The 12,811-nt window shown below is 41.2% G+C and overlaps 1 protein-coding gene across 1 annotated transcript; it reads right to left on the minus strand.

The window, feature by feature from the left end:
- Positions 1–4,308: 4,308 nt before the first annotated feature.
- On the minus strand, positions 4,309–11,415 carry LOC135550230 (putative monooxygenase p33MONOX). The gene is made up of 9 exons (XM_064980845.1): positions 11,249–11,415; positions 10,445–10,574; positions 9,832–9,938; positions 9,446–9,636; positions 9,030–9,150; positions 8,684–8,811; positions 8,281–8,405; positions 7,915–8,096; positions 4,309–5,369 (listed from the first exon to the last, which is right to left on the minus strand). The coding sequence occupies exons 3-9, from the start codon at positions 9,854–9,856 to the stop codon at positions 5,155–5,157; spliced, it is 987 nt and encodes a 328-aa protein (XP_064836917.1). The 5' UTR covers positions 9,857–9,938; positions 10,445–10,574; positions 11,249–11,415; the 3' UTR covers positions 4,309–5,154.
- Positions 11,416–12,811: the final 1,396 nt, after the last annotated feature.

Consider the following 12,811-nt stretch of genomic DNA (forward strand, 5'->3'; position numbering starts at 1 on the left):
TGTCAGTGATTCCTTCCAAAACACGCATTGTTGAATTTGCGATTTCCAACTTGTTGTGTAATGTTCAATGGCCAATGAGCAGCAATACGTTTATCTATAATTTCTCTTCATTATTTCTCTTCATATGACAAGGGTTAAAAAGGATTTGCCAGTAGATTGTCGACTTGATTCATGAAGATGACGGGTAGCTAAGATTTTGAATGTATGATGTTGAATTGATCAGTCTAATCAAAGCTACTGTACATATAACGTGATTTGATGTAATTTTATCTATCGCCAAATACCTTGAGCCTTCTTGGATGGGCACTCCTAATGTAACTCTATGGCAGCACCCAAGGGACTAGAATGTTCTAGCTCTCCCATTAGACTTGGCAGTGACGTAGTGTCCCCATGAGTGACAGAACACTGAGCCAATCACTGCTCATTGCTCTGTATTTTCTGCTGGCTTGCCTCACCACCACAGAAAGCACTGAGCTAGGCTGAAACACCTGCATTTTGGAGCTGCCTTACTTACTGTCATTCACGACTCCATCTACAGTACAGAGAGAGAGGGAGAGAGAGAGAAAGAGAGCCCATGTAGTGATATCCATTTTGACATAATTAAAACATAGTGTCACACACCCAGCCCTATAGTGAAACGCTCATTTGAGATCGCAAACATCTTAAAGGAAAAGTTTACCCATTTTGATGTTATATCGTGTTTGTGCATGTTTTCATGCTTATCTGAGCTATTCGTCGTTTCATCAGGCAGAAATGTTTGCATCATCTGTTCATTAAATGTATAGTTCGGGATTTTAGCTTGCGGTGTTGCGAAAGGGCTGGATAAGAGCATCTGCTAAATGACTAAAATGTTATGTAAATGTTACAAACAAGTGGTGGGTGTGTCGAGGTGTATCCCCTCACTGGCCAAGATTACATTCTGTTAAAACATGTTATTGTTAAATCTCATGGATCCATGGTTCTAATACAAGGTATCAGGTCCCATGACCAAATTATTAGGTACCTATACCGTAATTACTTTCCGGGAAGTGATATAAAAAAAAAAGAAGTCAATTGCCGTGGATGAGGAAATCTAAACACTCTGGACATCGTCGGGAGAGGTGTTGGAATAATAACTATTGAAATGGCGATCGGCGGCCCGATTCTCCCTTTATAGGGGGACTAGAGGAAGAAAAGTTTAACAAAGCCATAGAGGCGCTGAAAGAGGTTCACGAGCATTCTACCAATTCGGCTTGAATATGGGAAAAATGTAGCTGGCCTCTGTGCGGTTGATTGTGGTTCGGCGAGAGGACGGTTTCTATGTGGAAGGAGACGTAGGAGGCCACGTCTCACACAACTTCTTTGTCGATACCGGCGCTGAAATATCATTGATTCCTTATGATGAGAAATTGGCAAAATTTGCAACAGGAAAAAGTATTACACTTAGCGGGGTAACAGGGGCAGAATCGAAAGTCATACAACTACTAACCGGCTGAAATAATAGCAACAATGGCGCTCACTGTGGCCCTGTCCTTCAACACTTATACCTGAGACCTGAGTCCAAGCCAGCAACCCGTGTACAGCAACCAGTCGAAGCTATCAACCGTCCATGTGGAGTGAGCATGGAGAGATCACATCCAAACTTCTCTCATGCCGCTGGTGCATGGGTCGGAAAATGGACAAGACAGAATGGTGGTGGTGGCTCAGGTGAGCGATTAATTCGATTGGGAAATCTGATTATTCCCAAGATATTGAAATCGGGACATTATGAAGGGCAATCCACTTTCACAGGCTTGAGTTACATGTGTGCCATTGTGAGGATGAACTGTAAAAGCTGTCTGAAGAAGAAAATTAAGAAACACCAGAAGAATGAGTGCCGGGAAGGGGGGGGGGTCAACCGTGCCCGTAATTGATTTAGGGTTGCCCTAAACTGTTTATTTGAGCTATCAGGTTGATTGTGGGGGTCTGCACACTGGCAAATGTATAGTAATTTAGACAAAAATACATTAAGATACCTATCTGTCATTAACATGCCACTCGCGACAGTGTAAGTCAGGGACAAACGGTGGGCGTGATGAGAAAAGTTCATGCTGGTAATATACAGTGCCTTCGGAAAGTATTCAGACCCCTTGACTTTTTCCACATTTTGTTACGTTACAGCATTATTACTAAACGGACAGAATAAAAAAAACACAATACCCCATAATGACAGAGCAAAATCAGGTTTTTAGAAAATTTTGCTAATGTATTAGAACTAAAAAACAGAAATTATTTACATAAGTATTCAGACCCTTTGCTATGATATTTTAAATTGAACTCAGGTGCATCCTGTTTCCATTTATCATCCTTTAGATATTTCTACAACTTGATTGGCGTCCACTTGTGGTAAATTTAATTGATTGGACATGATTTGGACAGGCACCCATCTGTTTATATAAGGTCCCACAGTTGACAGCGAGTGTCAGAGCAAAAACCAAGGTATGAGGTCGAAGGAATTGTCCATAGAGCTCAGAGATTTTTTCGAGGCACAGATCTGGCGAGGGTACAAAAAATGTCTGCAGCATTGAAAGTTCCCAAGAACACAGTGGCCTCCATCATTCAAAAATGGAAGGAGTTTGGAACCACCAAGACTCGTCCGTCCGGCAAAACTGAGCAGTCAGGGGAGAAGGGCCTTGGTCAGGGAGGTGACCAACAACCCGATGGTCACTCTGACAGAGCTCCAGAGTTCCTCTGTGATGGGATACCCTTCCAGAAGGACAACCATCTCCGCAGCACTCCACCAATCAGGCCTTCATGGTAGAGTGACCAGACGGAAGCCACTCCTCAGTAAAAGGCACATGACAGCCCACTTAGAGTTTGCCAAAAGGCACCTAAAGTAGTCTCAGACCATGAGAAACAAGATTCTCTGGTCTGATGAAACCAAGATTGAACTCTTTGGCCTGAATGCCAAGCGTCACGTCTGGAGGAAACCTGGCACCATTCCTACGGTGAAGAATGGTGGTGGCAGCAGCATCATGCTCTGGGGATGTTTTTCAGTGGCAGGGGCTGGGAGACCACTCATGATCGAGGGAAAGTTGAACGGAGCAAAGTACAGAGATCCTTGATGAAAACCTGCTCAAGAGCACTCAGGACCTCAAACTGGGGTGAAGCTTCACCTTCCAGCAGGACAACAACCCTAAGCACACATTCAAGACAACGCAGGAGTAGCAACGGGAAAAGTCTCTGAATGTCCTTGAGTGGCCCAGCCAGAGTCTGGACTTGAACCTGATCGAACATCTGTGGAAAGACCTGAACATATCTGTGCAGCTACGCTCCCCATCCAACCTGACTGAGCTTGAGAGGATCAGCAGAGAAGAATGGGAGAAACTCCCCAAATACAGGTGTGCCAAGCTTGTAGCGTCATACCCAAGACTCAAGGCTGTAATCGCTGCCAAAGGCGCTTCAACAAAGTACTAAGTAAAGGGTCTGAATACTTTTGTAAATGTGATATTTCAGTTTTTTATTTGTAACAAATGTGCCACAAATGTTTTACCTGTTTTTGCTTTGTCATTGTGGGTATCTACTGAATCCACTGTAGGCGTCCACCATAATTAATTTATGTATTAATTAGAAAAGGTATGACGCCCAAAATGAAGTGCTGGCCTTCAGTTTGCAGAATAGGCTATGGTAAGACTGGGAATTAATGGAAATGTGGGTGAGGGAGAGTCCCTAATGTATTTTTGTCTTTACTACACTTGGCTTCTCCCCCATATCTCTTGTTGTGGCCCACAGAGATGTTGTGCCTCATACCTTTTCTAATTAATACATTTTAATATATTATGGTGGACGCCTAAGCCTACACAGTGGATTTGGAAGATATTCAGACCACACAACTTTTTCCACATTTAGATACTCTAAAATAGATTTGTAATCGCTCATCAATCTACCCACAATGACAAAGTAAAAACAGGTAAAACATTTTTGGCACATTTGTTACAAATAAAAAACTGAAATATCACATATCGGTGAGACAGGTTAAATGAAATCCCAGCGTTGCATTCCATGAGTTATCCAGCCAATTCAGAGACTGTGTTACAAAGGAGCTGATGCCATCTACTGGTAATCATTAGTATTCCTGCTAAAGAATTGACGATCACTTCACAGTGTGAAATAGCAGCAGGTTTCTATTGCTATCAATCAGTGGTAGCTGATCTTGCCTTATGAAATGTACAAATACTTCAATTTCTAAATCACAATGGAAAACCCATCCTTCTCCACCGGGTTCTTTAACCTGTGCAGCGCTGACCATATTTCCACTGTTTCTGGATGGTTGATGGAACCAGATTTTGTTCATTGTTAGAATTATTTTTTATTCAGATATTTACAACAAAGTCCACAGAAGACATACATACATATGGACAGCCATGTATATGGATGATTTTTCTATTTAAAAAAATAAATAGAAAAACACCTGAACAGGGTTAGTCAAATCATTACATACTTCACTGGTAAATATGTAACATGTCATATTAATATTCTACTGCAGTGTTTTACTAACAGCGTTTTAACTTCAAAAAGGGTCATCTTGACAGGAAGAATGCGGATGCACAATAACCACACTTCATCGAGGGTGAACAATAATCACCACAAAGTTCTTGGGAGACATGACAATGACAATCATTACATCTTATCGGCATGTAAATCTGCAGACAATGAAAAGCTAGTGGTACTTCAGGAGAATGAGATTCACAAGCAAACAGAATGATCAAACCACTACACAGTGTGGCCGTAACATTTTGTTTTTATCAAACAGTGAGAGTAAATATTTGCACACTGTCATGTATCAGAACGTTTTCACAGTTGGACCATAAATACAGAGTAAAAATACACAGTTCCCTTACAAGACAAAGGATGATGCAAAACAAAATCAACATGGCACAATAACCTTATCACACAAATAGAAACAAAAATAAACGACTTTTAGTGCAAGAGAGGAAAACTTCAAAACCAAATGCTATAGTATCAAACACAACAGGATGCTTTTCTTTTTGGAAATTGTGAAGATTCTCAGATTCAGTCACATACATTAAAGGGACCTCATTTCAGATCAGGAAAGTCAGGAAAGGAAAAAGGGTAGACCAGCTACGACAACTTGACCGAGTAGAACATTAGGGAGTAGTGAGGACATGGTACCTCTCAGAAGCCTGAGGGAGTGAGGATGTTCATGTCTCGAGGTTTGAGTTTGTGCGGACGGGCTGACCGTCTACTGCCCTCCATGGTGGGGATCTCCATCTTGGGTGGGGCCTGTTTGTCGACAGCAGGGTCATCAGCCAACCGAGTGGCTTGGGCCTTCATCACCTCCATGGGGGTGGGCTTCTGGGCCCCGCGGTAAGACTGGAGAGCAAAACCCCCTGGAGAGAAAAACACAGGACTTATCTTAGGTAGGAGCAATAAGTGCAGGTCGCCTCCAAAAGTGATTGACACCCTTGATAAAGGTAAGCGAATAATAAATAATAAAATACTGAGCTGTTGTAAGCTCATAAAATTTTGGGAAATTATATTATTTCATACTAATACAATTACCAAGAGAAAGAGATTTTGTTTAAAAAGTAATACTTTATCTAAAAATCAACAGATCTCAAAATTATTGCCACCCCTAAAGAATCGTGTCGATTAAATCAAACAAAATGAAATCTGCATTAATGTTCAATTTAAAAAAAAATTAATCTCAGAGAAAATGTATTGTGACATTCTATGGCGTCCTGTTTCACTGAGGTATAAAACTAAGGTAAAACGCATGTAAAAATCCATTTGTCATCCATTGCCATTGGAAAAGGCAAAGAACTCACAAACAAAAAGAGACAAATGGTTGTTGACCTTCATAAAATCAGGCAATGGGTAAAAAATAAATAATAATAATAATGGTGACACTGTGATTTATTTTGAATTCGAAGCACACTTAACCAGCTTGGCTACCACAGCATTCTGCAGCAATACGCCATCCCATCTGGTTTGCACTTAGTGGGACTATCATTTGTTTTTCAACAGGACAATGACCCAAAACACCTCCAGTCTGTGTAAGGGATATTTGACCAAGAAGGTGCGTGATGGAGTGCTGCATCTGATGACCTGGCCTCCACAATCACCCGACCTCAACCAAATTGAGATGGTTTGGGATGAGCTGGACCGCAGAGTGAAGGAAAAGCAGCCAACAGGTGCTCAGCATATGTGGGAACTCCTTCAAGACTGTTGGAAAAGCATTCCAGTTGAAGCTGGTTGAGAGAATGCCAAGCGTGTGCAAAGCTGTCATCAAGGCAAAGAGTGGCTACTTTGAAGAATATAAAATAAATTATATTTGTTTAACACTTTTTGGGTTACAACATGATACCATATGTGTTATTTCATAGTTTTGATGTGTTCACTATTTATTCTACAATGTAGAAAATCGTACAAATAAAGCAAAACCTTTGAATGAGTAGCTGTGCCCAAACTTTTGACTGGTACTGTACATATTTCCTCAATTACCTTGACTAACCTGTGCCCCTGCACATTGACTCGGTACCGGTACCCCCTGTATATAGCCTCGCTACTGTTATTTTATTATTATTATTTTTTAAATGTATTTTGAGCTTTTTTTTAATTATTTATTTTTTACTTCAGTTTATTTTAGTAAATACTTTCTAAACACTTATTTTTCTTAAAACGGCATTGTTGATTAAAATGATGGGCTTGTAAGAATTTCACTGTAAGGTATATACACCTGTTGTATTCAGCGCATGTGACAAATTCAATTTGATTTTATTGGAACCAGGAGCTACGGTCAGATGAGACGAAAATAGAGATCTATGGCCAAACACACCAGCGGTGGTTTTGGCATTGAAAGAACAATGCATGTGCAGAAAAGGACCGCAGATAAAATATGTAGGTGGATCATTTATGTTACAGGCCTTTTTTGCATCCACTGTTCCTGGGGCACTTGCTAAGGTCAACAGCATCATGAACCAGTAAACAGGACTAGCCAAAAACCTGGTTGCCTCTACCAGGAGGCTGAAACTTGTCAGCAAGTATATCTTCCAGCAAGTCAATGATTCCAAGCACACATCAAAATCCACATAGAAATGGTTAATTGACCACAACATCAACAATTTGCAATGGCCATCTTAGTTTCCAGACTTAAACCCCATTGAGAACCTGTGGTTTGAATTGAAGAGGGCAGTCCATAAGCGCAGGCGAAGGATAGCAAGGAAGTGAGCTCTAATCTCATAAAACATTTTAGAAAAAGGCCCAGTGTCATTGTCCTTGCCAGGGGAGGTTGCAAAACAGGGGTGCCAATAATTTTGAAACCTATAATTTTGAGATTTTTTTATTTTTTTTTACTATTTAAACTAAATCTATCTAAACAATTGCATTAGTATAAAATAATACAGTTTGTCCATGTTTTTGGAGCATGCAATATAGCTCAGTATTTGTATTATTTATTTTATAGTTGTTTTTTCTCCTCTTGATCAAGGATGCCTATAACTTTGGAAGTGACTGTATATGATCAAAACTTTTCGTTGACTCTATAAACACCTGATAAATTGATAATTTGTTAAAAGCGTCAAGGCAACACAGATAAGGATATCTGGTACACAAAGAAAATAAAGTGTACTGATGTAGTACACAACCATGTAAAAACAATCGTATTCATGTGTAATTCACATCAAAGAACATTGAGCCAACCTATAAACTGGATTATGGGGTTTCTAAAACTATGAGTCGGGATCCAAAGTGGGCCCTGGGCATGTGAGAGATGGATCGCAAATTCGGAGAATACATCTATAATCACACACTATTTCTTCTTAATTTTGAGTTGTTGGAGGACGATTTGGGTCACAGGAAAGGACCCCTGGTTTAGATGAACACCATTACCAAACGAAAACGTGTTAAGTATCACCCTCCCCAAATCCCATTTACCTGTGTTTGTGTGGTCCGCACCGGTGTCGGTAGTGGATTTCTGAACCACCAGACGTGGTCCAAAGACACCCCAGCGTTCGACTGCTCCTCCCCCTTCATCAGCACCCATGTCCACACTCATATTAGAGCTGGTACTGAGGTCTGAGCTAGTGACAGTTGTGCTCTGGCTGGTGAACCAGCCCCTGCCAGGAACACAGAGAAATGCCAGATGGTCAACCACTTTACAGTGGCCACTGAACAGGCATTATACTCATGCTCATATACGTAGGTAGATAAGGTGGGCAAGGGCACATGTATTTGGTGTTCAGGGTCAAAGTACAGCATGTTTCCATAAACAGCTGGTAATGAGGACATGGTTGCACTTACCTGCGTTTTTGTTTGGGTGAGCTCTGAGGAGTGCTATTTGGGGTGGACTGAGCAGATGATGTTTGCTTGTCCTCGTGTCCTCCCTTATGCCCTGCTCCCATGTCCATACTTTGAATATTCATTTTCTACAGGCAATATAGCAAAAGGGAAAAAGTATATAGTATGATGAATATTATTAACAGTTAAATCTCAATAATCACTCCTCTTTGACATACTGTAGATTGCTAATTGAGATTTGGAGCATTCATTGATTACACTATTGATGCTTTACCAAACCAATCATCAAAAATAATACAATTTATAAAATATTATTCATAAAATATTAGTAATATTTTCCTGTTAATAATTATCAGACTCCAGATAATAAAGTAGGGCCACAGTAAGCGATAAAATAAAGACTCACATGGAATGACTCTGGCATGCGATGGTGGTGGCGGGTCTCCTCAGAAGTGAGGCCCTTGTGGGGCGTGTAGACAGTGTCTCTCAGCCCAGCCTGCTGCTCAAACCTGTACATGCTGTCCTGGGTTTGCTCTGGAAAAACACAGAGGACATAATATATATTAATAATGTAGGAAATAGTAAAAAATAAGAAAAACCCTGGAACGGGTAGGTGTCTCCAAACTTTTGACTAGTACTCTATATACCACCCCCACCCCACCCTAATCAGTGTTCCATTAATGAGCAACAGGATTGGATGAGCTCACAGTTATACAGTTATCCTCATTCATTATCACAGTGAAGAGTCTTACTGGTCATCAGAGAGTTCATAATGATGGAGGAGGCTTTGGCTTTCACCACTACTGGCATATGTGGCCTGAGACCAGCGTCAAACGTGGCAGCATGGGTCAGGGCATTTCCAGACTCATCCTCCTTTAAAACAAGAGATAAAAAAAAAAAACATGGATCACACAGGCAGCTAGATGAACATTTGTATGAATAGAAACACCTGGGATCATATCCATAAAGTATGTTGGAGTATGAGGGCTGATCTAGAATCAGTTTAGTCTTTTAGATCATTATGAATAACATCACATGGACAGGGGGGGGGACGTGAATCTAAATCAACACTTCTACTCTGAGACGCTTTATGAATATGGACGAACACAGATCACTATCTTAACTACGTGAGGCTATAGATCAGTGGAGCATTGTGTGAGAGATCTACCTCAGCCAGAAGACTGAACCTCCTGTCTGGTACCACGGGCCTCCTCCCCCATAGGTTGTTGATGTTGATGTCAGAGGGAGGGGGCGACATGGGCGCCTCCATGTTGTCATCATAGCTCATGGCACGGCGGGTCATGCCAACGGGCAGGGACATGCCTCCCAGGAGCCCTTCTGGGGTCCCAGACTCCAGGGCTGAGGAGGGAATGTTCAAGCATTAAAACACTGTCTAAAATAACTTCAAATGTGCTCAAAATACATAACATGATGATCAGTGTATCTTGCCACTCTATATGCGTTGGAAGCATATGTTTCCATACAGTATACCATCACCATTTTAAACAAGTACACAACACTGCAATGCCCACTCTTACTGCCCCCCATCCTTACCTGGTATATCTCCTGACCTGGACATTGTTGCAGAAGGCTGTCTCTGTTATGGCTCACAATGGGTTATTGTTCAGATTAATCCAACCTGACAAAAGATTGGACTGGACCTTTAAGGGACAAGGAGACTATTTTGAATACCAGTATCTAATTTCACCAACACAGAACAACCTATTTTGTGATCATTTTAGGCTATTCATAATGAAATGTACAGTGTACATGCTCACCTCAGAGAAATAATGTCATAATCAAAATGATGTATGTAATATGAACATGCACTACTTAGAAGTGAGTGATCCAGATAACCATGGGGGAAAAGGACGAAACACCCAGTTGCATGCTTGAGTAGGTGGCCAAAGATGGTAAGCAACCATAATTAAAACAAGAGTAACAGCTTGTTCATTGACAACATTGCGCTGTTCAGGTGAGTCAATGTTTCACTGCTTGGCAGCTGATATGGTGTTATGCTCTGTTCTGGTGTTCTATTCTCTCAGGTGCTATTTGAGAAAGCAATCTGGAGTCATCTGTGTCAGGGAGGCCAAAGTCTTTACTGACAAATACAACCTGAAATGTAGGTTAGGTTAGATAACAGAGGCAAAGGCTTGCCCATGCTTACCGTGTGTGTAGTGCTGAATAGAGGTAATGACCCTTACAATAGGCTGGGTTTATTATCTGGCTCACTCTCGGACAGTAAGGCCTGCTGACAAAGCATTGTGGGAGATGCAAAGGAGCACAGCCCTGTGAAGCTGAAAAGGAACCAAAATACAGCAATCAGCAGAAGACATGACAGACAGGCGGTCTTTGGCTGGGGCACTCTCTGGCTATGCTCAGAAAAACAAGAGCTCTAGAGCAGATAATAGCTGACACTACCCATTATCATCGTCATCATCCAAAGGCATACACCACAGTATACCGCAAACTGTGTGTGGGAACTCGTACTTAATACAATGGCTACCTATATAAACACTAATGTCCCTGCATATGGCACACGTTCATTGGGATCATCTGTAACCATTTCTAATTCTCAATGCAAGTTAACAACAACTGTCATCGATTTACGTAATTAAAATGGAACAAATAAAATGCAATGCATGGGAGTGTTGCTGCCTGGGATTATCTCACTCTATGCGCAATCCGTTATGCAATGCAATGGCTGTGAATGTTGCGCTGGATCAACCGGTGTAGACCGGTGATGATGGACACAGCGAGTAAAATAGAATAGCGCGCGGCTGTTCTTCCATCACCAAAAGCAGTTTTGTTGGACAAATACATGATAATGCCTGACATACTATTTCAAATGCATTATGAAGCAGATAGGCAGCCATATCAAGCTACAGCGAGCGATTATGGCGCTGTAACGAGAACAATGGTCATTGAATGTAAAACGCAATCTAACATGTACAATTTCGTTTCCATTTACCAGATATAACGCCTCCCACGTCGCTTACAACAGACACGTTGACGATGAAGACGGTCGTAACCTTACAATGTCAACGGGAAAGGTTTCAGAACAACTGAGAAACATCTCGCCCATGATATTACCCAGCTCCCAAAGGAAAGTCCGAGCGTTGTGAACCTCGGCCACGTGATCATACTGCAAATAAAAGCCCCCCTGACAAAATGTTACATGACTGTTACGTTTTTCTGATTTAACATTGTAAAAAAGTATATAGTTTAAAGTAGCTTAGACATACATTTATTGAAAATACAAACAATACATTATTTAAATAATTTAACAAAAATCGATTTACTGTATATATATGTATATATTGTTTTTCATTATAGTCCCCAGTAAAACAACAACAAATATAACAATACAATACCAACACTGTTGCTGGACGTATTAACGTTTTTTTTTTCTTACTACTGTCAACTCTTAAAAGAACAAGCTTTAAAAATGTTTTGAGGATAACATTTTCATATTGATTGGCCCAATCCAGGGCTACCTGTTAACTGGGACACAGTGTCGCAACCAGTGTTCGAGCGCCTCGTTCTCACTCTTTCTCTCCTGAATTTGCTGTGTCGACCTCTGAATGTCTGGCTATGATTTATTTGTATTATTTTCAGATTTTTCTGGGCGTGCTGCAGGACCAGGGGTGTGCCTACATGGCCATAATCGTATGCGTAAACATATCCATAAATTGACTGTTGGTAGTCGGATCGAATGATACTCCTGATCAAAAAGGGGAAGTGTTTTAATATGCCTAAATAGATGTTGGGGAAAAAACACCTGTCTGCACATTCTCAATGCAAAAAAAACCTGCCGATTAAGAGCAGCGCGCCGGGTGATGTGTGTGTGTGTGGCAGAGGGCAGCCACATTTGCTTTCACTCAGTCAGAATGCGCAGTCATCCAACTAGCATTTTCGAAACTGTGAGTAAATAAAGCAGACTATATTGATAAAAGTCACCTGGTCTGAGAGAGATTTACATGGTTATCCAAACGTCACGCCAGGGTAAGCCTGCACAAAACACGGCCCTTATTTGAAGTGTTTCTAAAATCCCCTATGGGAAAAGTGAATGGTGGACGGCTAGGCTTTATGGGTATCTTGACACCTCCGCTGTGGGGTTTTATTCTGAAAATTACTCCACTTTCCGCAGCAATCCTCACTGGCTAGTGGTTACTATGGCAAACCATGCTCGATCAACTGAGCAAACTTGCACCTGCTAGCAGCCTAGTGTGAGCTTGTTTGAATGGCCATTACGGTAGCTAATTTGCCAGCTTGTTGATGAAGTTGTACAGCAGCACAAAAGTTATGGGACTGTTCACAGAAATCAGCATGTATCTGATTCTGACAGCTGGCACTGCGCCTCACTATTTTGTAACATTTGGCCAACACCATAGTGTCGCAGCTAGCGCAGGTATCTGGATAGCTATGTGACGCAGAACTCAATCACAGCAGAAAAGAAAATAACTGCCTTATCATGAAAACCAATTTGTTCTGTTATCTACAATTTCACTACACTAGCTAGCTAGAGGGAGTA

Source organism: Oncorhynchus masou, chromosome 12 (assembly GCF_036934945.1).
Source record: "Oncorhynchus masou masou isolate Uvic2021 chromosome 12, UVic_Omas_1.1, whole genome shotgun sequence".
NCBI classification, from domain to species: Eukaryota; Metazoa; Chordata; class Actinopteri; order Salmoniformes; family Salmonidae; genus Oncorhynchus; species Oncorhynchus masou.